General features: G+C 42.1%; 1 protein-coding gene across 2 annotated transcripts in view; it reads right to left on the reverse strand.

Annotated features, from left to right (window-relative positions):
- Nucleotides 1-223: 223 nt before the first annotated feature.
- Nucleotides 224-26,843, reverse strand: part of LOC145350874 (interphotoreceptor matrix proteoglycan 1-like) — a 107,806-nt gene continuing 81,186 nt past the window's right edge. The window contains exons 12-18 of one of the 2 annotated variants that reach the window (XM_080200280.1): nucleotides 22,375-22,994; nucleotides 18,615-18,834; nucleotides 16,280-16,490; nucleotides 13,010-13,192; nucleotides 12,686-12,875; nucleotides 5,840-5,923; nucleotides 224-1,246 (exon numbers count right to left, since the gene is read on the reverse strand). In XM_080200280.1, coding sequence (XP_080056406.1) covers nucleotides 1,148-1,246; nucleotides 5,840-5,923; nucleotides 12,686-12,875; nucleotides 13,010-13,192; nucleotides 16,280-16,490; nucleotides 18,615-18,834; nucleotides 22,375-22,994 — 1,607 coding nt within the window. In that variant the 3' untranslated portion in view covers nucleotides 224-1,147. The remainder of the gene's footprint in view (nucleotides 1,247-5,839; nucleotides 5,924-12,685; nucleotides 12,876-13,009; nucleotides 13,193-16,279; nucleotides 16,491-18,614; nucleotides 18,835-22,374; nucleotides 22,995-26,843) is intronic. The other variant, XM_080200281.1, reaches the window with a different exon arrangement.

A 26,843-nucleotide genomic window follows, 5' to 3' on the forward strand; every position in this document is an offset into this window, starting at 1 on the left:
ATTCTCATATGCTGCTGACTTTATCTTGAAGGTGGGACTTCATTAGCCTGAAGCAATTTTTAATAAATACTTACGACAGGCCAGTGTGAGGCGCAGCATGCTGGAATCACACTGCTAACTTTATCGTTGAGAAATCAGTATTGTCTTGTTGTCTAATTAAGTCACTCCACTTGCCTTGATTGCCACGCTTGTGGATTCCATAAAATCTCCTCGACTCCGTGAATTGGGTTTAGTAACGTGTATGTATGTTTATTTCTTTCAAGTTTGATTCTTGACACAAGTAAATAATGTTCTTGCTGTCATTGTCATTGTACAAAACATTACAGTCGGACCATAAAGCATCATTAATGACCAGCACAAAAGACTTGCATTTATGTGAAACCTTTAACAAAGAAAAATACTGCAAGGCTGTTCATCGAGAAAGGAAAGAACAACGAGTTTAAATGGAGAAGTTAAGAGCGAAAGCAGCGTTGTAAAGAGGGGAGAGAAGAAAGGGGAAAATAGGGCTAAGAAAGCTTTAGCTCTGCTGTAGGACAGAGGATGGGGGAATCTACAAAAGGCTAAAGACAGGAGCAAAGAGATTGAGACAGGACACAAAAGAGGTGAAACTCAGAAATATTGGTTTGGTAGCGCTGTTGAGAGATTTATAAATGATAAGCAAGGATTTTAAAATTATTAAACCCACACATAAAGCATTGATTTAACAATGATTATTGTTCTGGCAATCTAACCAATACCATTTTGATTATTTTCTTTGTTGGGAAGTCTTTCCTATTACAGAAATCCCAAGATATTGTGCTCATAACAACAACTTGTATTTATCCTGTACCTTTCACACAGAAATACATTCCAACGTGCTTCACAGGAGTGTCATCTGATAGAATTTGACAGTGAACTACATTAAGTGATATTAGGATTAGGAGACTAAACTGTTGATCAAAGATTTGGGTCTAAGGAGTGTCTTAAAGGAGGAGCAGGAGGTGCAGACAAAGAGAGCACGTTTTTTTATAGTAATGTCATAAAGTGGACTTCAGCTATTCACACACTAGTTGTCAAAATACAGAAATAAGTGAATTGAGTTATTGGAGCTACTGTACAAGGCAGAGGTTTCAGATCTCAATGTGAAAATTGTTTGTGATTGAACTCTTCAGAACGTGGTTACTTTAGTAGAAGACTCCATCTTCCATCTTGCTGGGATATTATAGAAAGATGCACTATTCGCCTGTGATTCTGGTAATGTCCAAAGCTGCGAACAAAGTAATCAATATGATTAGGAGCTGTTTACTAAAGGCACATGCTGCTGTTGCCACTCTCAGTGAGGTGTAGTGGCTCTAGCACCTCGCTGGTAAGTGAAGCAGAGAACTTGGGCTTAGATACACTTTATGAATGAATGAATGACAAAACTTCCAATTACAATGTACATGCGTGGACTGGATAAAATTCAATACCGCTGTCGTGTTGTCAGGCCTCTAGGACTGTTCTCGCATCTTTAGGAATTAAAGATTAATCTCAGAACACATTGCTTATCTATATTTTCAAACTCATGATATTGTTAGCACAGTCTTTCCAGATCAATCCCCTCAAAGTACATCACTCCACACTTTATGATATTAAACTCTATCTATTGATTCAATATCCTCTCCATAGCATCCCAAAAACAATTACTATTTTTGTCACTCTTTTACCCAAGTTTCATATCATGTACAAACTTCATAATGCTGCTCTCTACACTCTAGATCATTTGTAACAATTGTAAAGCAATGGATCCAAAAATAACCACTGGGGAACACCACTGCAAACCAGCCTAAAAATATCTGTTTATCAACACCCAAAGATGGGGTTGTAGCATTGTTGGTTAAAATATCAGTCACGGTTGTGTGGAGGGATGTTACGCTGAATGAAGTCTCAAATGAGGCCAGTCACACTGCCAGGAGTGAATCACAGACCCCCAAATATTGGAAGGGAGTTAGTTAGAAGAGCAAATATGTGGACAGATTTCTGAGTGCATAAATTATAGAGCAGTAATCACTGGGGTCTTCAGTTATCAATTGGGATTTGAACAGTGTGAGGGGCACAAAACTCTTGAACTGCATTCAAGAGAACGTTTTTAGTCAGCGCACAAAAAGCCTAATGAGAGGGAGTAACAATTCTAGATTTAGTCTTAGAATATAAAGTTGGGCAAGTGGATGAAAGAGCACTGGGGGAACCACCTTGGAGATAGTGATCATAATATAGTTAGATTTAACATCGTCATAGAGATGGACAAAGATACAACAGGAGTGAAAGTCCTAAACTGGGGGAAGGCAAATTTTACAAAACTAAGAGGTGAGCTGGCAAGAATGGACTGGATGCAACTACTAGAAGGAAAAATTGTGTCAAAACAGTGGAGGCATTCAAAGACAAAATGATATGGGCACAGTGTAGACATGGCCCCCACAAAGAAAAAGGGTGGTTCTGCCAATCTAGAGCCCCTTGATTATCCAGAAATACACAAGCCAGAATAAAGCAGAGAAAGAAAGCTTATGACAGTCACAAAAGACTAAACACTGTAGGAAGCCTTGAGAAATATAGGAAGTATAGGGGTGAAATAAAAATGGAAATTAAGAAAGCAAAGAGAAGATACGAAACACTATTAGCAGGTAAAAATCAAAGGAAATGTTAAGACATTTATAAAGTGACGTGGTGTTTATTTTCACTGGGACAGTAATCATGAGACCCAGGATTCCAGGACCAGGGAAGGAAATCCACCATCCTTACCCAGTCTGACCTCCATGCAACTCCAAATCCATAACAATATGGTTGACTTTTAAGGGCCCCAAAGGACAACTAGGGATGGGCCATAAGTTCTTGATGCCCACATTTCATGAAAGAATTAAAAGCTAATTATGAGCAAGAGGATAACTAAGGCAAAGGTAGGGCCTATCAGAGATATACGTGGTGATTTGTGGGTTGATGCAGGGGATGTGGGCAGGGCTGTCAATGAGTACTTCATCTCTGTCTTCACCAAGGAAGGGGACGATGCAGACATTCTGGTTAAAGAGATGGAGTGTGAAATATTAGATACAATAAACATAGTGAGAGAGGAAGTATTGGAAGGACAGGTACCCTTGAAAGTGGATAATCACCAGGGCCAGATGGATTGTATCCCAGGCTGTTGAAGGAAGCCACAGAGGAAATAGTGGTTGCCCTGAGGATCATTTTTCAATCCTCACTAGATGCAACTGAAGTTCCAGAGGATTGGAGATCTGTGAATATTATCCCATTATTTAAGAAGGATGTAAGGGATAGGCCTGAAAACTGGCTGGTCAGTCTGACTTCAGTAGTGGGCAAATTATTGGAAACAATTCTGAGAAACAGGATAAACCATCACTTGGAAAGATACAGATTGATCAGGGATAGTCAGCATGGTTTTATTAGGGAACGATTATGTCTTACTAACTTAGTTTTGTTTGAGGAAATAACAAGGAGGATTGATGAGGGTAGTGCAGTAGATATTGTCTACATTAATTTCAGTAAGGCACTTGACAAGAAACCACATGCAGTCTGGTCAGAAAAGTGAAAACTTGTGAGATACAGTAAAATGTGGCAGATTAGAACCAAAATGGCTTAGTGACGGGAAACAAAGGGTAATGGTTGATGGAAAACAGTCTCCAGTGGTGTTCCGCAGGCTTAGTGTTGTAAACCTTACTGTTTGCTGTATATATTAATAACTTAGAGTTAAATGTGAGTGACAGGTTTGGGAACTTTGCAATTGACACAAAAATTGGCCATAAAATTGTTCATGAAGAGGATAACTGTCAACTCCAGAATGAAATCTCTGCTATGGTTGAGTGAACAGGGAAGTGGCAAATGGAATTCAATCCGGAAACGTGTGAGGTAACTAAGGTAAAGGTAGGGCCTATCAGAGATGTACATGGGGAGGAAGAGGACAAAATGGGGAGGATAGAAAAGCAAAGGGGCATCCAATAAACAAGAAGATACTGTGAGGGGTTGAGGAAGTGAAGAACCTTCAAGTGCATGTCCACACGTCTTTGAATGTACCAGAACAGGTGGTCAAGAAAGTACACGGAATCCTTTCCTTTATTGGGCATGGAATTGAATACAAAAGCAGGGAAGTAATGATGGAATCTTGTAATCACTGTTAGCTAGGTGACCTTGTAATCACTGTTAGCTAGGTGATTTTGTAATCACTGTTAGCTAGGTGATTTTGTAATCACTGTTAGCTAGGTGACCTTGTAATCACTGTTAGCTAGGTGATCTCGTAGTCACTGTTAGCTCAGTGATTTTGTAATCGCTGTTAGCTAGGTGACCTTGTAATCACTGTTAGCTAGGTGATCTCGTAGTCACTGTTAGCTCAGTGATTTTGTAATCGCTGTTAGCTAGGTGACCTTGTAATCACTGTTAGCTAGGTGATCTCGTAGTCACTGTTAGCTCAGTGATTTTGTAATCGCTGTTAGCTAGGTGACCTTGTAATCACTGTTAGCTAGGTGATCTCGTAGTCACTGTTAGCTCAGTGATTTTGTAATCGCTGTTAGCTAGGTGACCTTGTAATCACTGTTAGCTAAGTGGTATTGTAGTCACTATTAACTAGGTGATCTTATAGTTACGGTTAGCTTGGTGATCTTGTAGTCACAGCTAACCAGGCTGTTTTGTAGTCGCTGTTAACATGGTGATCTTGTAATCACTGTTAGCTAGGTGGTCTCGTAATCACTGTTAGCTAGGTGGTCTTGTAATCACTGTTAGCTAGATGCTTCTGCTGTGACACGGTTTACTCATCCTTTATTCCCAGAATCAGGTCCAACTCTGCTTCCTTCAGTGTTGGGCCAGAGACATATTGATCAAGAAAGGTCCCCTGATCACATTACAGCTATTCTTCTCTTTCCACACAATTAGCACTGAGGTGAATATGCCTCCATGACCTTCCAAAGCCTCAGTTTTGCAGTAATAAAGTTTTCTTCCATTATTCCTTTCCTTGTTGGGCTGAACTGCCAATCCTTCCTACCCATGGAATAATATTGTGTCCCAGTCTCATTCATGTCTTCTATTCCTCTAATTTTGTGTCAACCTTAGAAATTTTCTTTGAGTGGGATGCGGTAGGTGTGTCCGAATCCCAGGATCCCAGCTCCCATTCTTGGGGTTCTCAGTTGTTAACAGGGTCCATTGACAATGTGCACTGGTTGAGTTACAAGCCCTGTGCTCAGTACTCCTGACCTAGCTGGCCCCACTGTGGCTTAGGTATGTCCTAATCCTCCTTAGTTTTTGAGGAGTTGAGTGAACATCTTTGAGGTGTTGTGAACAATATTCAGTATGAGAGCATCTTTTGAAATGTCCTCCTCAGGCTCCCCCAACCCTCCCCCGTGTTAAGATATTCCAACACCTCCTACCCCATATGCCAAGCCAAGGCACTTCCATGCCCATTTGCCCACTAAGTAAAAGCAAGAAACACTGTTGTGACTTTAGGATGTGTAAAAACTGCTTTTTAAAAAGTAGTTTATTGATAATTTCTAGTTTCTTTGAGAAAGCTCATTTTAATATTGCTCAGTAAGTGTTAATCAGCCAGACCCTTCAAAGTGTTAATAGTTGAAATTGCAATACTGGAAATCTCTCCATATCTTGTGTAAATAAATATTGTGCATTTGATAGAAGAAATCAGAGACCCAGAACTGCCAATCCAAGCAATACTTTCCCCAAGGATCATGTGTTCCACCAGACTAATGCAATTCTGGGCTCTCAGCTGAACATACATATTAAGGATAAAACATATTAGGCTAAATCACAAGTAACACTGCACAAATTGAAGTACACTGATCTAAAAACTTATTTTATTTTCAAAGCTTACCTCTCTGTGTTTTGGATATTGCTCACATTGCATGCTTTCGAAAGCTAGCTTGTCAGGCCTGGCCTTGTAAGAGGCTTCAGTGACCTATGCAAATTAAACATAAAATAATGTTCTATCATATCAGTACTTCAATCATTCTGAGCTCAGTGTGCAACATTAAATTTTGGCTACCAATGCCTTATTAATGTGATTCATTTTCTCATTTTTTTTAACAAAAATTAAAAATTTAAAAATTAAAAATGATGTGGCAATGTATTGGAACACACAATGTAGATTAAAATGTTGATTCTGTTGATAGTGCCATAGATTTCATCTTCAAGTTTTCCCAGGATAGGTGGATGTTCCTTAGTCAACAGCAGGTAAGTAATGGTGTAAAAATGATTATGTCTACATTCAGACACTTAGAAAATACAATGGTGAGCTCAACAATTCAGTATTAATATGGTAATCATTTTGGAATTCTTGGTTTTTTGTTAGATACTACCTGGTCTGACCTTGTAAAATAAAGGATTGAATATATCCCTGGTCAAATACTGGAGCTTTCCTGAATTGGCCTTGAGTAACTACAATAATTTACACTTCAACTTCTTTCAAACTAGCAGAACTCCATGCTTTCTCAGTAAGCTACTTTCTTGGCCACAGGAAATTTGGGAAAATGAATCCTAAAGATTATTGAAAACCAGAAAGTCTGGTGCTGGGAGCTCAGTCAAATTTAACAGCCTGGGATCAGTCTCTGCCTTGTAATTAATCCCAGCTATTCTATCAGAAATGACACTGTCATCAAAGGTGCCTTAACGGCGGGGGAGGAAATTACAATGGCAGATTTTTCAGAATCTCTGTAGGATGTGGCAATTTCACTTGTGATACAGAGAAGGAGACGTTTTAAAAGGAATAAAATTAAAGTTTTGGTCATTCAAGTCTACATGATATTTTCTGCGAGGGGAAAAGAATTCTAACTGTTTGAAGTAATGGAGGAACAGGAACTCCGTTAAGACTCTATAGAAAGTAGGGCCTGGAGGAGGGGAAACTGACAGTGGCAGAGATTAGCCCAATGGCTGCAGTGTCATGGGGACCTTCTTCAGGATCTAATGTTGATTGGCTCCACAAACTGATAACATTAACCTCTTTTCTTTTGGATTACTTACTATTCCTTCTCCATTGTCCTATAAGGACTGTCTATACTTCCTGCTGCTTCAGAGAAGCAGCCAACATAATCAGGGACCCCACGCATCCTGGACACACTCTCTTTGACCTTCTTCCATTGCAAAAAAGACAAAAATCTGAGGTCACATTCCAACCGACTCAAGAACAGTATCTTCCCTGTTGCCATCAGACTTTTGAATAGACTGACCTTGCATTAAGTTAATCTTTCTCTACACCCTAGCTATGACTGTAACACTATATTCTGCACTTTCTCCTTTCTTTCTCTATGTATGGTATACTTTATCTGTGTAGAGCACAAGAAACGATAGTTTTTACTGTGTACTAACACGTGACAAGTAATACATCAAGTCAAATCAGATTTCTGTTGCTTCTGCAGGGGTTAAATGTTGAGCAATTTTTTTTTTCCAGCAGTATGGGTGATGGGGAAGCTGGGGTGTTGGAAGAAGCATTCTCATCCCCCTCACTCCCTGCCTCATGATCTCCCATGACACCCTCATCAGCGAATCTTCCAACATCACTATCCAGTTCCAAAGGAGAGTCACATTGGATTTGAAACATTGACCCAGAAACTCTATTCCCTGGCAGGAAGTTAGGGGGATTGGGGGCTGTACCCTGGGACCTCCCCCTGCTGCTGTTAGCCCTCTCTCCCCCCACTGGAAAACCCCAGACAAGGACTATACTGGAGTTTTCCAGGTAGTTCAAAATTCCAATGGTCACTGACCCAGCACCATCTGACATTCCCATTGAAAACAAAAGCTTAGGATGATTCTGGCAGTCTGACCAGAATAGTTACCCAAGAAAAGTTAGATTAATTAAAACCATTTCTAATTCCCGAGTAAATGGCCCGGTGACTATATCCCCCCCAACTACACTCCCACCCAACCCCCACTGGATTCACTTACTACACTCCCAACTACATCCCCACTCTCCTGACTATCCTCTTGACCAACCCCCTCACTACCCCCCATCCCTCCAATTGCCCTTCCTGGCTGCACCCTCACCCCCTGACTACACTTCAAATCTTTAACTACCTGCCTGACCCCTGACTAACTCACAACCCCAGCTACCCACCCAGTTCCCTCAGTGGTCCCTCCCAATGGTCTAACTAACTACCTTCCCCCACACCCCAAAGAGCCTCCTGATCTCTGACTAACCCATAACCTCCACTATCCACCTGACCTCCCCACTGATCACCATCCTGAACCACCCCCCTCCCGACTGCGCACCAATGCCCAGGTGTCCTCTCACAAAGCCCTTTCACCTGTCTGTCCCCCCCCCCCGACCACCGCAATGCCTAGATACCCTCCCATAAAACCCCTTCACCTCCGTCTGCACCCTAACTCCAGCTTCCATCCTTGAAAGCAAATTACCCCAACCCCATCCAGTACACCCTCCCAACTCACTGACTATGTTGCAACACCATGACTCCATTCCCTCAACCCTAACCTCCTAAGAATGGTGGAGAACATGCCCCTGTCTACATCAATGGGGATGAAGTAGAAATGATCGAGAGCTTCGAGTTTTTAGGTGTCCAGATCACCAACAACCTGTCCTGGGCCCCCCATGCCAACACTATAGTTAGGAAAGCCCACAAATGCCTCTACTTTCTCAGAAGATGAAGGGAATTTGCTATGTCCTCTACATGCTCATTAATTTTTACAGATGCACCATAGGAAGCATTCTTTCTGGTTGTATCACAGCCTGGTATGGCTCCTGTTCTGTCCAAGACCTCAAGAAACTACAAAGGATTGTGAATGAAGCCCAGTTCATCGCTCAAACCAGCCTCCCATCCATTGACTCTATCTATGCTTCCCACAACCTTGACAAAGAAGCTAGCACAATCAAGGACCCCAGATATTCTCTCTTCCACCTTCTTCCATCAGGGAGAAAGATACAAAAGTCCAAGGACACGTACCAACCGACTCAAGAACAGCTTTTTCCCTGCTGCCATCAGACTTTTCAATGGACCTCGCATTAAGCTGTTCTTTCTCTACACTCTAACTATGACTGTAACACTACATTCTGCAGCCTTTTCTTTCCTTCTCTATGAATGGTTTGCTTTGTTTGTAGAGTGTGCAAGAAACAATACTTTTCACTGTGTACCAATACATGTGGCAGTAATAAATCAAATCAAACAACCTTCCAACAACCCACTTGACTCTTAGTTTCCCAACCATATAACCCTAACGGACCACTCAACACCTCCAACCACCCTTGGGCTTGAACTTGCTCAACTATCTGGTGAGTGTAGAGGATTGGAGAAGCAATCTGATTGTGATTGTCACCCCCCAGAACTCCTAGGCCATTAACTCTGTTTCTCTCTCCACAGATAGTGTCAGAGCTGCTAAGTTTTTCTAGCACTTTCTGTTTTCATTTCAGCTTTCCAGCAGCTGCAGTATTTTGCTTTTATTATAAGAATATCCTGCATAGTCACCATTGACCAAAAGCTGAACTGGGCTTGTCGTGCCAACTAGTTGGCTACAGGGCAGGAGTCTGGGAGTGGTGGCTCACTTCCTGATCCCTTAAAGGAGTATGAGGCAGTAGTCTGCACTTGCCAAGAGGGGACCAGCTTCAAACACACTGAAGAAACAAAGCGCCATCTGAACAGAGAAGTTTGATTAATTGGTATTTCATCCACATAATATCCTCTCTTTGCATCTCCAATATGTATAATCTATAGGATGCATGATATCAACTCACCAAGGCTCCTTCAACATCATCTCCCTCCCTGTGACCTCTGCCACAAAGAATAAGTGTAGCAATGTTAAAGAAACACCATCACCTCCAATTTCTCCTCCAAGTCACCCTTTATCTTAATGTGAATTTGGATGACGGCTGCTCCATTAGCAATGGGTCAGAATCTTTACTGCTTAAAAGAATTGGGGAAACATTATTACCACATGGACAAATAAGAGGTCCATCACCACCGTCTCAGGGATGGTCAGTAAATGTGGTCTTGTTCATTCACCCTTGTCTACTCTTCTCACATAACGAAAGCATTCTTTTTTAAAAAAGAATCGCTTACTTTTATTTTAGCAACTGATACCAGGTTTTCCAACACAGGAAATTTTGCTCACTAAGTGAAACCCCTAAGACATGGATTTAACTCGACTTGAAAAGTAGACTATCACCTAGACTACCTTAACAGTTTCTAACCCCAAGGGTAGCTGTTCCCTTGTTAAAATGTGCCAGTTGGGTGGGGTTGGAATGTGGGTTATATTATGCAACAAGATTATTATTTATATCCATGGATATGCAATGACTTCTGGATCATATTGTATATATACATATAAGACAAAATTTGGAAGTTATTATTGCTCGTATCAAAGTTATGGACAAGGGAATTTGCTATTGTGCTAAGCAGTTATAATCCCGTATTTCAGCTCATTTAACCTTATAAATTTTTTTGTGGTTTTCCAAAATCTGCTGATACACATCTGACTTTCCTTGATGGCATAGCTGACAGAGTTACTGTACAAGAAGTGAGACTACAATTGTGTACTTCGTTATAGTTTCATAGAAGCACATAGTGCAGAGAAGCCAATCAAGTCTGCACCAATTATATCTACCACTAAAGGCTCACTAATCCCATTACTACACATGGTCTGTTTCCTTGAATGTTATATTTCAAGTGCTCATCCAAATATTTTTTCAAGGTTTTAAGGTTCCTGGCTTCCACTACCATCCCAGGCAATGTGTCCCAGATACCCACCACCTTTGAGTGTGAAGTTTTTCTCAAATCCTCTCTGAATCTACTACACCTCACCCCAGAACTCTGTCCCCTTGTGATTGAACCCTCAACCAGAAGGAACAGCAGCTCCCTACTCATCCTGCCCATACCCCTCATAATCTTGTACACCTTAATCATGTCACCATCCTGCCCCCCCACCCCTTAGCCTTCTCTGTGTTAAAGAAAACAATCCAAGCCCAACTGTCTCTCCTTATAACTCAAATGCTCCAACCCAGGCAACATGCTGGTGAATCTACTCTGTACCCCCTCTAGTACCACCATATCCTTCTTATAGTGAGGTGACCAGAACTGCACATGGTACTCCAGCTATGGCCTAACTAATGCTCTGTACAACTCCAACATACCTCCTTGCTCTATATCATGACTGATGAAAGCAAATGTCCCATGTGTCTATTTAACTATCCTACTCACCTGCTCTATCGCCTTCAGGGATCTGTGAGTAGTTACCCCAAGATCCCACTGTCCCTTTGAGCTTCCCAGTGTCCTGCCATTCATTAAATACTCTCTCCTCTTGCTTCTTTTCCCAAAGCGCATCACCTTGCACTTATCAGTGTTAAATGCAATCTGTCACTGCTCTGTCCATCTGACCCCAACCCATCTATATCTTCCTGTAAGCTACTACCATCCTCTTCATTATTAACCACCCTACCAATCTTGGTGTCATCTGCAAACTTGCTTAATGTTCCACCCAAACTTTCATCTGTATGAACAATAAGTAATCCCAGTCCTGATCCTTGTGGTACACTGCTGGACACAGGAATCCAGTCACTCAAACAACCTTCTACCACTATCCTTTGTGTCTTATTACTAGGCCAGTTTTGGATCCATCTCATCACGTTTCCCTGAATTCCATGTGCTTCACCCTCCCCAATCAGTCTCCCCTCTGGGACTTTGTCAAAAGCTTTGCTAAAATCCATTTAAACTACATCAACTGTACTTCCCTCATTCACACATTTGATCACATTTTCAAAGAATTTGAACAAATTTGTTAAGAAAGACCTTCCTCTGACAAAACCATGCTGACCATCACTAATTACCCCATGCCTTTCCAAATAGATTTTAATTCTTGCCTTCAGAATTTTCTCCAATAAATAGTTTTCTTACCACTGATGTGAGACTCACCAGTCTGTAATTTCCTGGTTCATCTCCACCACCCATCTTGAAAGTGGAACCACATTAACCATTCTCCAGTCCTCTGGCACTTCCCCCACAACCAGAGAGGAATTAAAAACTTATGTCAGAGCCCCTACAATTTCCTGCCTTGCCTCCCACAGCAGCCAAGTATGCAATTCACCTGGAACTAGGGATTTGGTAACAGAAAGCAGTTGTACTTTTTGAAAAAAATGTTTGCACATATTACAAATTTTCTTCCTTGATGAAAAATTCATTGAGACTGGTTGGAGTTTTCATGGGCTTTAAGAGTTTAGGCCCCACCAAATTGAAAATCTCAATTGAGGTTACATTCGTAGGGGAGGGAAGATCCGAAGAAAAATCAAAGAGATGATTTTAAAAAATGCCATCTATTGATATATGGGATAATGGAAATTGTGGTTTCTGACCAAGTTCATCAGTACAATGATGGAAGAAATACTTATGCTTATTCTGATAGTCCAAACTTGTGTTTCATTTTATGCAGCACTTAATAATATGTGTGCCTTTCAATGTCTGATGACAATTTGAACAAGTTTATTTTTGAATCTGAATGTTCAGCTGGCTCTTGCTTCTTAGAAATGCCACACTATATAAATTTGTAAGCAGGGCTTCTAAATGTTCTAGTATCCATTGTCATCCATTTTGAGCAAAATATCGGTAAAAAAGTTCATTTGATGTAAAATGGGAAAATAAACATCCCACTCAATGCAAAAAAAGAAAGAGTTCTGTCAATGCAGAAAAAGAAAAAAGGCATACACAAAAAGAATTGATTCAGTTACCTCTTTGCTAAAGTTTACATTTTCAAGCATATTCTTTAACTCTTGAGGGGGTGCTGCAACAGCTGTGATGGTACTTGAACAGCTAGGAATGCTGGGAGAATCAGTTGGTTGCCGCTGGTCAACTACCAATGGCTCGTCATGTTCAAAGGCTGGATTATCGCTTGCCTTGTTCTCGATGCCATAGATCTGTCTACGTTACAGAACAGATTGCAAATTCCTCAAACATTATCAGAAAAATCTCAGAGAAAAGGAGTTTCAAAATGCAAGAGAGAGAAAAAAGACTCAATGGAAAAAACACTTGGAAAAAGTATTTAAAAAGCTTACAGAAAATGATCGCCCTTGTTTTTCACTGGTTTGTGGAATATCTTTGGCAAGATGAGAGTAACAGACGAAACAAGCAGCAGCAAACCAAAAATGGACATAATGGCAACCATGGTAATGAGTGGCTTAGACTCGAGCTTGGTACAGTGGTCGCCTTGATATAACCAATTGGATTCTATGTGGCATCTGGAATTTAGAATATAAAAATTATCCGGACAAGATAATGTTGTGTTCCAGCAATGCCTGCTGAGACAAAACTTGCTTTCGAAAAGCAAGACAGCATGTCAAAATTAGGATACATTTCAAACTTCACGTCGTTACAAAGAATTGTGCTTCATACTGACAGCTTTTGATTTTGTTCTTCCTGTTTCTGTTTGATATTATTTAGGCCATTAGCTTGATGTTGAAATGTGCAGTGAGTTAAGCAAAGATGCCTCTTCTCAATATCAGATGTTGAGTTTATTAATTTAAGTCTTATTCATGCTAGAATGGTTTTAAAGTGAGAAAGCTACGGGAAAGGACTGGTCATGCGTGAGAAGGGTGAGTGAGAGGGCACTGGGTAAATAGAAAAGCAGCAATGAGCTGACAATTTTCAGATGTAGCATATTGAAGGAAGAAAGAAAAAAGTGAGGCAACTGAGGAGTTCTTCAGGTGCAGGTCCAAAGAAAAGAAGTAAGTTCGAGCAGGCAATCATGCCGTGAACTCAATATCAGCAGTGGATAATGAGTAGTATGTGGGATTGACATGACAACATCGACATGGAGTTCATACTGGTGATCAGTGTGAACTCCATGGTGATCAATTTTTCTTTGAATCTTTGACAATGAGAATAGTGCTGGAAGAAGTGGGGGCAATGTTCATGTTTAGGATCGAGTGTTGAGAGTTTGGAGAAGAATATTTGGAGAACACAGTAGAAGAAAAGCAACAGGCAGCTGCAGGAATGGATCAAAAGTTGTGTTTGAATTGTGATCAGAAAATATACTAAGGCCAAAAATGTTGCTGGATGAAGAGAGATCAGAGCTTGGAACAACAGGGGCGAGAGTCTTGGTTGTTAGTTTGACAGGACATTTAAAGAAATAAAAGAAGCAAGATTTTCACTCCCTCATTGATGGCGGAGACAAAGATGGCAGAATCAAAGCACTGAGCAAGGGGGTTAGGAATGGTAATGTGGAGAAAGTAAATGCTGCACGAAATCATCAACCACAAATGCAACCTGATGACCTTGAGAAGAAAGAAAGAGATGAAGGAATCTCGCGGATCCTCTGAGGTCAATAAAAAAAGTCATGCTCAACACAAATACTGAGGCAGAGAATTTGGAGGAAATTAGGAAGCCAGGTGGATAGCTTTCAAAGAAACATTGGAACAAAACAAAGTCATTCAGCCCCTCAAACCAGCCCTACCATTTAGTCAGATCCTCTTAACTGGAGCCATCTACTTTGCCTGTATAGTTTTACACTCTTAAATGAGTCAGACATTTCTAAATATGGGAAGAAACATGACAAAGTTTTACCAAAAAGTGGTCGAAATCCAAGAAATTAAGTTTTGAGGACGGAAAGCATAAATTAGCGTGTATTCTATCAATCTCAGGTGTACAACTATTAATTGAACTAGCATCTATTACTTCTTCTGGCAGAGAATTCCACACCTCTATCAACCTTCATGTGAAGAAATATTTCCCAATTTCTCTCTTGTGTATCCTGGTTGTAAATTTGAAGTCACTTGACACAGGGTGATATTTTCCAGCCCTTCCACTGGCAGGATCTTCTGGGTCCCATCTAAGCCAATCTCACCTACCACCTCCCCTTTGCCCCCAACCTTCACCACCCCCCGACCCTCACAACCCCCACCCCGCTATGAGCCATCCAAAATGCCAGGGCATAGATTCCTCTACTTACAAAAGAGCTTCCTTTATCCATCATATAAATTCCTTTTAATATTCTAAAACAATTAATTAAATTACCCCAAACCTTCTATAATCCAGGGAATACACACTAATTTTTGCTTTCCATCCTCAAAACTTAATTTCTTGGATTTTGACCACTTTCTGATAAAACTTTGTCACATTCCTTCCCATATTTAGAAATATCTGACTCATTAAATTATAATTTAAATAAAAGTTACTTTTCAGCATGCAAAAAAAACACATTTACTATTGTTGCACTGATCCCTGTTTCACACCACTCAGCAAGCACCTCAAGCCAACTAGCAAATGACCCATTTATACCTATTTTCTATTTCCTGTTAGCTAGTCAATCTTATACCCATGCTAGTATTTTATCTCTACACCACGAGCCTTTATTTTCCACAATAACCTTTGATGTGCCATCTTATAAATGGCTTCGGAAATCTAAGTTCAGTCCATCTATTGGTTCCCCTTTATCCAAGCATATGTTACTTCTTCAAAGAACTGAGCTAAATTGATTGAATACGATTTTCCTTTCACAAATCCATGTTGACTCTGTCTGATTACTTGAATTCATCTAAACGCCCTGTTATAACATCTTTAAGAATAACTTCTGCTAACATTTTATTCTAACAGATGTTAAGCTAACTGAACTGTAGTTTCCTGTTTTCTGTCTCCCTCCCTTTAAGAATAAAGGAGCTACATTCAATGTTTTGCAATCTAATGGAAATTTCCCCACAAAGGAATCTCTGTTCACTGCAGTGGAATGGCTATACGATTCTGGCCGTTGTCTTAAAATCTGCCATTGCATTTCTATTTATCCATACTTTTACCTACATTTCCAGTTCACTTTTATTTGCTCAGCTTTCATGCTCACATTATTGTCCTTATTTAAAGTTTAAAGTACTGGTCTTAGACCCACCTTTCTCTCCCTCAAACTGAATATAACTGTTCAACAAAAAAGTGGAATGAACAGCAAAAGAATTAATGTTTGACTGCTTTACAATCATGCAAAGTAAGTGGAAAAGTTTTTCAGAGGGGATCAGTAACTTTGGAGGAGGAAGTGATGGGTAAATATATGCTCAGTGTCAGTCTTGTTAATGGAAAGATCTGGATGTCAGTGCACTGGTGCATGAGAAGCACTAGAATGAAACGATGTCTTGTTCTGAGAACAATCTTATGTGACAGTGATTTAACTGAAAAGTTTTATTCTGCTATAAATCTTTAGATTGAACATCAGGAAAAGTCAGCATAAATGGATTTGAGGTTTCCATGAAGGCAACACTTTGAAGAAATTATCAACTTGCTATACTTGTATATTTTTCTCCGGACTTGTACATATATACACATCTCCTCCAAAGATTACAAACCTGCAGACCGCTCCCTTCACTGGATCGATTTCACATTTGCCATCGTTGAGACAATAGTTTGGTCTGAGGTTACAGATACTCTGGCAGGGCAGTCCATCCACACTGATATAACCAGGGTAGCACACACACTCGGCTTCCTCTGTCTGCCTGTTCACTCGACACTCGGAGAATTCATTGCACGCCTGGAACTTACACGCATCGGCCTGGTCAGCTGAAAATGAGATTCCGGATTAGTTCAACCATTGAAAAATTGAGATGAGCACATATCTGGGGACGTTACTTTAGCTCAGTGGTTAGCACTGCTGCCTCACAGCGGCAGGGACCAGGTTCAATTCCAGCCTCGGTCACTGTCTGTGTAGTGTTTGCACTATCTCCCCATGTCTGCATGGATTTCCTCTGGGTGCTCCGGTTCCCTCCCACAGCCCAAAGATGTGAGGATTAGGTTGATTGGCCATGCTAAATTGTCAGGGGGATCAGCAGGGGAACTATGTGGGGTTACGGGAATAGGGCCTGGGTGGGATTGTGGTCGGTAACGCCTCGATGGACCGAATGGCCTCATTCTGCACTATAGGGATTCTATGATTATAATCAGGTCAATACTCTGCTGGTTCTGGGTGACCAACTCTTGTTGGACGTATTCCTGAAGGTTTCATCAACATGAATAGAATTTCTAACAGCCTCACCCCTATATTCCCACTGTCAGTCACTGGACACCCCCACTCTCAATGCACAATGCCTTCCCATGCTCAACGGAAAGCACTTGTTGGCTAAACAGCCGATTCCCTCATCTCCAATATTTTACAACTAATAAAAGAATTTGAAGAAAATGGGAAGAATGACAATTGATTTATTTATGTTTGTCCTGGGTTGGTCATAGCAGTGTCCTGGAGGTGAATCTTCAATCCCTGCTGCCAATCCTGAAGGGCTGGTGACCCTTGTGCAGATGTGTTGCTACTGGACTGGTATCTTTACATGTCTATTGATGCCTTTCCTGTGATGACAACAGTGGTGGCAAATTAAAACCTTCACATTATTCTACTTCTATATTGAGATTTAAGAATGGCCTTAATGCACTCACAGGTCTACTATGGTAGGGATCTCCCAAAATACATTGCCTCTCTTCAACTTACTTTGACAGATTTCCTTGTGCTATTCTTTGACTGAACCTTCTATTACACCCATTGATTTAATTACTCAGGTTAACTAGTCCTAATTACTGGTGTCTCAGTCCATTTGATACCTATCTATGGGCCTGGATGCTGCTGTTGTATTGACAGTGAAAATGCCAGCATTTGCTCTTTTGCAACTGTGAGATTGACAGAAATTTCTGGCTTCTGTACATTTGTAATTAAACGCGGCAATTCAGAAGCTGCTGCCAGTGATTCTCAGTTTCTTCAAAAGGTGTGCTGTTGAAGTCTCTTAGACTGTAAACTTTAGAAATATCTTGAGCAGACATAACCTTTCCCTTCTGAACTGCAATATCACTGTAAAAATAATGCCCCAAAAAGTTGTGTCTTGTCAAATGAGGTGTAACTGAGTTTGTAACGGTGTGTTTAAGCTATAACATCTGCTGAAAAATCACTCCGGCTTGAAAAACTAATTTTATATTTGTGGTCTATCAAAATTCTACATTAAAAAAACTCCAGAAGGTTCTACTGTAATAACATTATATATTTTTAACTTTGTTGATGATATTTCAATTCTTATCTTAGTCCCATTTGTGTGCCTTTATTTTGCTGTTTTTTAAAAAATACAAAAAGTGAAAAATAATCAGTGAATTATACTTCCTGGTTTGCTGACTGTGCAAATTCCTCACTGTGATTGGCTGCTTCACCTGTTTGATGACATCACTGTTGTTGGACATTTTGATGTGGTGCCAGAATCAAATTAGCATTAAGAAAGGTGAAGCGCAAGCCATAGAGATCATTGGATCTTTGTGGACAGATTTCTTTGAGGTCAGCAGTGAGTGCTATCATTTCATAGCTGACCGTAAGCCCCAGGCTGTAAATCATTCACTATTATATTTAAAACCAGAATCTGAGAAAAGTTGTATTCATTCTTTTTGTCTTTTCCAATTTTTTGACTCCTTTTAAACTTCAAACTGTCAACAGAGACCAAGTAGAATCCATTAAGATCAAAGCAAATTACTGCAGATGCTGGAATCCTAAACAGAAACAAAAAATGCTGGAAAATCTCAGCCAGTCTGACAGCATCTGTGGAATGAGAATAAAGCCAACCATTCAGACTCTGTGCTCCCACCACAGATGCTGTCAGAATTGCTTAGATATTTCAGCATTTTCTGTTCCTGTTGTAGAATCCATCGTTGATCATTTACCTGGTTCCACATCAAGAGAATATCTGTCAATTTCTAGGTTGTTTTTTTGGGCGGCTGCATTACAGAAGTCTTCCAGAACACAGTAAACTGCTTGAGTGACATTGTATGGAACCGACTTAGCAAACTTCATCTTGCTGTTCACGACAATACTGCCATTTCGGAAGTTCAATATCTCCAGCTGTCTAAATCCAGTCAGATTGCTCTGCAAGTATGGAAGCAACTACAAAGAGAAAGAAAAGCCATTATCTTCAAATCATTCTCACCCCTCTGCAGTTAACTTCATAGCGAGGGGGATTGAATATAAAAGTAGGGAGGTCTTGCTGCAGCTGTATAGGGCATTGGTGAGGCCGCAGCTGGAGTACTGTGTGCAGTTTTGGTCGCCGCACTTACGCAAGGATATTTTGGCCTTGGAGGGAGTGCAGAGGAGGTTTACTAGGCTGATACCGGAGTTAAGGGGGTTGAGTTATGAGGAGAGGCTGAATAAACTGGGCTTGTACTCGTTAGAGTTTAGAAGAATGAGGGGAGATCTCATTGAGACGTATAAGATGATGAATGGGATGGATAGGATAGAGGTGGAAAGACTCTTCCCGCTCAAAAAAGACAGTAGGACTAGGGGGCACAGCCTCAAGATAAAGGGGGGGCAGTTCAGAACGGAGTTGAGGAGGAACTTCTTCACTCAAAGGGTGGTGAATCTCTGGAATTCTCTGCCCGTTGAAGTGGTGGAGGCTGCCTCGCTAAATATTTTTAAGAAGCGGGTTGATGGGTTTTTGATAAGAGAGGGGATTAAGGGTTATGGGGAGAGGGCGGGAAAGTGGAACTGAGCCACGACAGATCAGCCATGACCTTATTGAATGGCGGGGCAGGCTCGAAGGGCCAGATGGCCTACTCCTGCTCCTATTTCTTATGTTCTTATGTAAATCAAAGTTAGGCAGTATTGTCTCTGCTGCAAATCAAAGTTAGGCAGAGGTAGAGAGAGTCTTCCTGCTTAGAAAGGAAAACAGAACTAGAGGGCATAGCCTCAAGATTGTGGGGGAGGGTGCAGTTTAGAACAGAGTTGAGGAGGAACTTCTTCATCAAAGGGTGGAGAGTCTCTGGAATTCTCTGCCCATTGAAGTGGTGGAGGCTACCTCGTTGAATATATTTAAGTCACGGGTAGATAGATTTCTGATAGACAAGGGAATTAAGGGTTATGGGGAGAAAGCGGGAAAGTGGAACTGATTCACTTCAGATCAGCCATGATCTTATTGAATGGCAGGGCGGACTCGAAGGGCTAGATGGCCTACTCCTGCTCCTATTTCTTATATTCTTATAACTGGAATTACTGCCGAAAGAGTTACCATTTCAAATGTCAGCCTTGGCTCTGTGGTCATGGGTTGAAGACACTGGCCAGGATTCCCCCAGAAAGGTTCTAAGTGTTGAATTTTGGGAGAACTTGGGTAATTGATGCTGTTTCTTTCAGTGAGTGTTCACACTAGGATCTCCCACACTCTGCGCAATGCAGAGGCCACCAATATGAATATCATTAGATTTCAGGGGATGTAACCTATTCACACTGGAGAGTCTGAAACAGTGGGCCCTGCACAAGCACAGTGGCCCTGAACTGTCAGCCTCCCACTTTGCTGGCTGGCTCGATTTCGACACCACACAACCCTGCCACAGCAACCTCTGCAAGACATGCCAGATCATTCACACAGATGCTATCATCTCACATGAGAACACCATCCACCAGGTACACGGTACATACTTTTGCAACTTGGCCAACGTTATCTACCTGATACACTGCAGGAAAAGATGTCCTGAGGCATGGTACACTGGGGAGACCATGCAGACGCTACGAAAACAAATGAATGAACATTGCTTGACAATCACTAGGCAAAAGTGTTCTCTTCCTGTTTGGGAACACTTCAGCGATCACGGGCATTCAGCCTCTGATCTTCAGGTAAGCATTCCCCAACGCGGCCTTCACAACACACGACAACACAGAGTCACTGAGCAGAGACTGATAGCCAAGTTCTGCACACAAGGACAGCCTCAACCAGGATCTTGGGTTCATGTCACACTATTTGTAACCCCCACAACTTGCCTGGGCTTGCAAAATCTCACTAATTGTCCTGTCTGGAGACAATACACATCTCTTTAACCTGTGCTTAACCCTCTCTCCATTCACATTGTCTGTACCTTTAAGACTTGATTACCTGTAAAGACTCGCATTCCAACCATTATTTTGTAAACTGAGTTTGTGTCTTTATATTTCCTGTTTGTGAACAGAATTCCCACTCACCTGATGAAGGGGCAGTGCTCCGAAAACTCGTGTCTTATGCTACCAAATAAACCTATTGGGCTTTAATCTGGCATTGTGAGACTTCTTACTGTGGTTACCCCAGTCCAATGCCAGCATCTCCACATCTTCACTGATTCACAGACACCTCTGATTATATATAGAGCATGATTTTCCCAAAACAAACCACGTACCCAATGGGTGGGAATATGGGAGTTTTTCTTGCCTGCTTTTGGGCGAATTTAGTTAGATGAATTTCCAGGACTACACTATACAGTTCATCAGGGGATTCACACTGTTAAGGAGGAGGGAGGAGTGGAGCCTAATCCCACTCGAGAGGCCGGCATCAGACTGTAGACGGGGCTCGTGTGCATGTGCTGATCACCCAGAGTTAACAAGCGCATTCTACCCCCCCACCTCAGTCATCGGCCTCCCAATTGCAGCCTCCTGATGGCTGGTGCCAACCCCTTCACTCCCCAACCCCACCATCAGCCCTTACCGCCCCATACAAAATTCCCCTATTCCTTCTCTTCTTTACTCCCCCAACCCTGGTCTGGATCTGCCAATGTCTGGCCCTGTTCCCTCAGACTCTACCCCCAGTGCCTGGTGGGCAGTGCCAATGTGCTAGGCTGGCAGTACCAGGGTGTCTGGAGGGCAGGGCCAACATGCTCACAGGGCACTGACTGAGCAGAACTCCGTCCCCTATCCCTGACCTCCCAGTTGATGGGAACCATTAATGATCCTCGCTGGTGTGGACCTCCACCGGCGAAGGCATAAACTTTAACAAGCCTGACGATTAAGATCTGGGCTCACTAAAGAGATGCAGAGCAGCTTCTGCATATGAAATTCAGCCTTGTGCAGTTCCCTGGCGAGGGGCTGATAATGCTGTAACAAGTGGGCTGGGAAGATCACAACTAGCCAGAAGCTGGCTACAAATCCCATTTTTTCCCTCCTGCTGACATTCCCCTCTTGTTGTTACTCAAGTAGCACAGTGGGCCGGGAAAATCACGTCCATCATTTTCTGGGGCTGGCATGTTGCGACTATTCAGTCTACTCGGTCAAAACAGAATTATTGAAAGCAATGGCCTTTACCTATGCAAGAGGAGAGAGTGAACCTAACTTTTACCAATGGTGTTAAATGGATGATACACATTTCACAGCCTAGTCCCCAAATTATCTATTACCTAATGGAAACAAATGCCAGGGGTTATATGTAATGGATAGCTTATTAGCCATTTGTTGTTACAAATGTTTAATTTCCAAAAGATTTTTATATGACATAGTTCCCCTGTGACTGTGAAACCAAAACACTGATACATCATAACGTTCAAAGCTATGGGCCAAGTGCTGCTAAATGGGATTCGGTCAGTAGGTGAGGTGTTTTTCACATGTTGGTGACGATTCGATGGGCCGAAGGGCCTCTTCTGTAATGGGTGATTCTGGGGAGTCAATGGTCCCAACATTGCAAAGTCATTCACTCACCAGCTGAAGGAACTGCTGCTCCAGTGTCCTGTATTCCGGGGAACTCTTATTGAAAAGATCATCGGAAAACAACATGTTAGTGACCCGTAAGCTGAAGAACACCACCAGCTCTTTCGATGGCGTGGGCGCCAAGGAGCTTGATGTTAAATATTTCATAGGAGAAGGGGACGTGCTGGAGGGAGCACTCCCCTCACTTCCAGCCAGTCTGTCTGTCGCACTGATGGTATCCACAATATTAAATTCACCCCCAGCGTCCTCCTCCCCTGTTCCAGAGTCTGAAGCTTCATTGCCGGAGTGGTGAGGGACAGCAGTAGTGTGCAGCACCACAGGAAGAGTGTTGGTCTCACCATCTATCTCATTCCCAGCTGTCTGAAGCAGATCAGAGGATAGCGGCATACCCGCTGTTAGCACGACTGGAGATGGAGAAGCTGTTGCTGAATTTTCGGGTTCAGTTGTCTCTGGCATTAACTCGGGTCTGACTTCTGTTGAGGACTCTGCTGAGATCAGTGGGGACTGTGAGGTGTCTTCTGTTGATAGTAATGTGGTGATATTTTCTTCCAATGTTTCTCCTGAGCTGTCATGAGAAGATGGATGGTCTGTCAACGGTGGAAGATGAGGTTCTGAAATGAAAGGAATATTCAGACCCAATGATGTTAATAGTGCACTGCTCATATCTGTAGGATATACAATAATATCCATAATTTGGACCTGTAGAGAAGAAATGAGCTTTGTTCATTTATAGTTGGAATCCAAATACAGGACATACATTATTTTTTAACTTTCTTTGTATTCTAACAGTTTGCCAGATCAGACTTTAGCTGCAATGCATAAACTACTTTGATTTATAAAACATGTATTGAGAAGGTGGTGATGATTTTAAGATGCAGCAACACTTGGTTTAATGGATGATACACATTTCTCAGCCTATTTTACTCCCAGGTTATCCATTACATAACAGAAATAAACACCAGGGGTTACCTATAACAGTTTATTAGTCTGTGCATTGTTACAAATTCATAATTCCAAAAAGATTTTTATATAACATAGTCCTCCTGTGACTATGGAACCAAAACACTGATACATCATAACGTTCAAGGCTATAAGTCAAATGCTTGGTTTAGTGATTGAAAATATATTTGCATCTGCAAAATGAAAGGGCATGTTAGTAAGGTGGTGAGAATCACATACGGGACACTTGTCTTTATCAATCGCAGGGAAGTCATGATGGAGTTGTATAGAACTTTGGTGAGGTCACAGCTGGAGCACTGTGTACAGTTCTGGTTGCTACATTATAGGAAGGATGCGATTGTACTGGAGGGGGTGTAGAGGAGATTCACCAGGATGCTGCCTAAAATGGACATTTAAATTATGAAGAGAGGTTGGATAGGCTGGGTTGATTTCGTTGGAGCAGAGAAGACTGAGGGCGACCTGATTGAGGTATGCTAGATTATGAGGGCATGGACAGAATGGATAGGGCATAGCTGTTCCCTTTAGTTGAAGGGTCAGTCAAGGGGACACAAGTTCAAAGTGAGGACAGGAGGTTTAGGGGGGATGTGAGGAAAAACCTTTTTACCCAGAGGGTGATGACGGTCTGGAGTGTGCCGCCTGGGGGGGTAGTAGAGGCAGGTTGCCTTACATCCTTTAAAAAATACTTGGACGAGCACTTGGCACAACATGGCATTCGAGGTTATGGGACAAGTGCTGGGAAATGGGATTAGGTGGGAGTTTGGGTCTTTCTCGTCAGTGTCAGTGAAACCTCGATGGGTTGAAGGGCCTCTTCAATACTATATAATTCTACGAATGTGTCAGCTTCTGGTTTTAACATGGAAATATTCAGCTGGGTGTAGTGTGTAATCTCTTGGAGGCAAGTCGCCAATTTAAATATGGTATTGCCGCATTGTATTCCAACCGACATTCAAATTTACCAGCACATCCACAGCCTTTCCAGATTTAAACTCACCATTGAGACTACAATGACAATTCAGGGGCTTACCAAAATACTCCCAGTTACTTTCTTACCTTGCCCTGGGAAAGGCTTTAGTCAGAGAATACATGATATGTTAGTGTTTATACTATAGATAGACAGTCATCTGGTGTTTTATACAAAAAAACTATGCAAAATCCAAGTTTCAACAATAAGCTTGAATAGGAACATAAATAAGTGCACTGCAAATTTTTTTAGTTTTCAGTGCAGTTTTCAGACCCAGATTAAGGTAGAGTGGTGTCTGGCTGCCATCGTTTAGTCTTTGGACAAGGAGTAAAGTTGATGATAAGAAACAACAGCAGTAGCTGGATCTGAAGGCAGTGAGAAGAGAGGGGAACAGCAGAGGCATTAGATTCGTTCAAGATACTGTCTGTGAGGCAGAGCTCAGCTTCCTAGAGTTCCCCAAAAAGTGATCTTCTGGAGGTTGATGTTATTGTGTCAGGTGCTGCCAGGTACTGGGAATGACGTTAGGATGGGTGGTGCTTGGGCTGTTTGTTTGGACCTCGGATCAATAATGTGACCATTAGGGTGAGCAGTGCCAGCAACACACTACTGTTTGGAGACCTGCAGTTGGAGAACAGAGAATTGCAACAGGAAACACTGCCAGATCTAAAGGCCCAGGCTGAGCTTTCTTCATATGTCAGGACAGCAGTGTTTTAGGAGGCTCAGATTCTCGCATCAGTTGGTGACAGGTACCTGCAGCCTCCTCAAGGAATGCTGGCTTGCTGCTCTTTTTGGAAGCCAAGTGTTTTGGCGACTGCGAAAGTGAGCACTGCCCTCAACTGGGCCAGAGCCTTCTTGAGAGGCTCTTGAGAGTGCAACTGCCCACAAACACAGAAGACAAGTGGCTGATGGGTTGACATCCAGGTCTGGCAATTATATGAGCATTTCCTCCAATGGCACCAGTCAGAATGAATGGGTAAAAGGCAAATTTCAAACAAGAACAGAAACTGCTGGAAAATCTTAGCAGGTCTGACAGCATGTGTGGAGGGAGAATAGAGCCAATGTTTTGAGTCTGGTTAACCCTTCATCAGAGCTTTATGAAGAGTCATTTAGACTTGAAACTTTGGCTCTATTCTCTCCCTCACTGATGCTGTCAGACCTGTTCAGATTTTCCAGATTGAGTGGATACTTAGGTTTCCATGTCTGGCTGGCTTCTCACCAGGACGGGGTGTCATCGAGTGTACACATACGGCAGTTCAGACACCTCCAGGTCAACCATGAATCATAATGGCTTCTTTTCCATCAGTGTGCAGCTATTGTGCTATCACAAAAAGATACTTCTTCAGACATGTGCAAGATTCCTGCGAGGCTGCCCTGATATTCCACGTTGCACAGTCCAAACTCTGTGACGTCAGGCATACTTGAGCGGTGGCTGTGAGGGAACTTGGGATAGCAATTCTATACTTGGATGGTGACACCCATCAAAATCCTCAAGGTGCAAGCCTGCCAGCGTCACAAAAAGAGTCATTTCATTGAGCAAACCATTGGAAGATAGGCTTCAGGGAGTATTTTTCATTCTCTCACTGACAAGGCCATTATTTGTTGCTCGTCCCTCCTTGCCCTGAAAAAGGTGGTGGGGAGTTGCTGCAGTCTAACAGTGAAGGAACAGTGGGCGATATAGTTTCAAGTCAGGGTGATGTGTGGTGATGGCATGTGGTGCCAAGTTCCTGCCGCTGCCCTCCTGCACCACCTCCAGCCATCCCTTCTTTATGACAGCAACTGCTTTCTCCTTCCCTTTTTGGAGAAAAGTATGTGTGTCTGGCCCCTCATGGCTCTCAGTAACACACCCAGTGGGGCGAATTTTACCGAGCTGCCTGCTGTAGGAATTGGAGCAGGCGAGGGGTGGGCCATGGAAAAGTCCTTTGTCTTCAGGTGGGGTTTTCCAGTTTTGGGGTGAGCATGGCTGGAAGATTGTTGCCCAATGTGGGAGATAAGATTTTGCTGTCCTGATTCTATCCTGTGTATTCTTTGTCTTTTGCTTTTTGATGCTAGCCATTAGCAACTTTTATCTTTAGACAGCCCCATAAACTAAGATGGGATTGCCCAATGCTACCCAGTTGATGCCAAATCCAGAATAAAATTAAACTAAATGGTAAAAAATGCTGGTATTGTCCAGTGCTGATGTGGCCTTGCTCTGGTATTATCCTGTACAGGCATAGTCCCATGTTCATGAAGAGCTGGATATTACAGGTGAGGTGAGAGTGAACTCTTCACATCCAGGGCATCATTTGACAGAATGTGACTTGAAGAACGCTCATACAATTGAGTCAGCTGGAGTGGGGGTGGAGGGTGGGGGCAGGCTCTTCTGGCTGCAGTCATAGCTAGCACAAAACAAAATGACTGTGGTGGATGAGGCCAATCACAAGAGTTCATATGGCAGTGTCCTAGCCCCAGCTACTTCATCATTGATCTGCCCTCCATTATAAGGTCAGTATTAGGATTGTTCACCGTTGATTGCAAAGTGTTCAGTATCATTAACGTC

Source organism: Carcharhinus amblyrhynchos, chromosome 12 (assembly GCF_965287045.1).
Source record: "Carcharhinus amblyrhynchos chromosome 12, sCarAmb.v2.hapA, whole genome shotgun sequence".
Classification (NCBI taxonomy): Eukaryota; Metazoa; Chordata; class Chondrichthyes; order Carcharhiniformes; family Carcharhinidae; genus Carcharhinus; species Carcharhinus amblyrhynchos.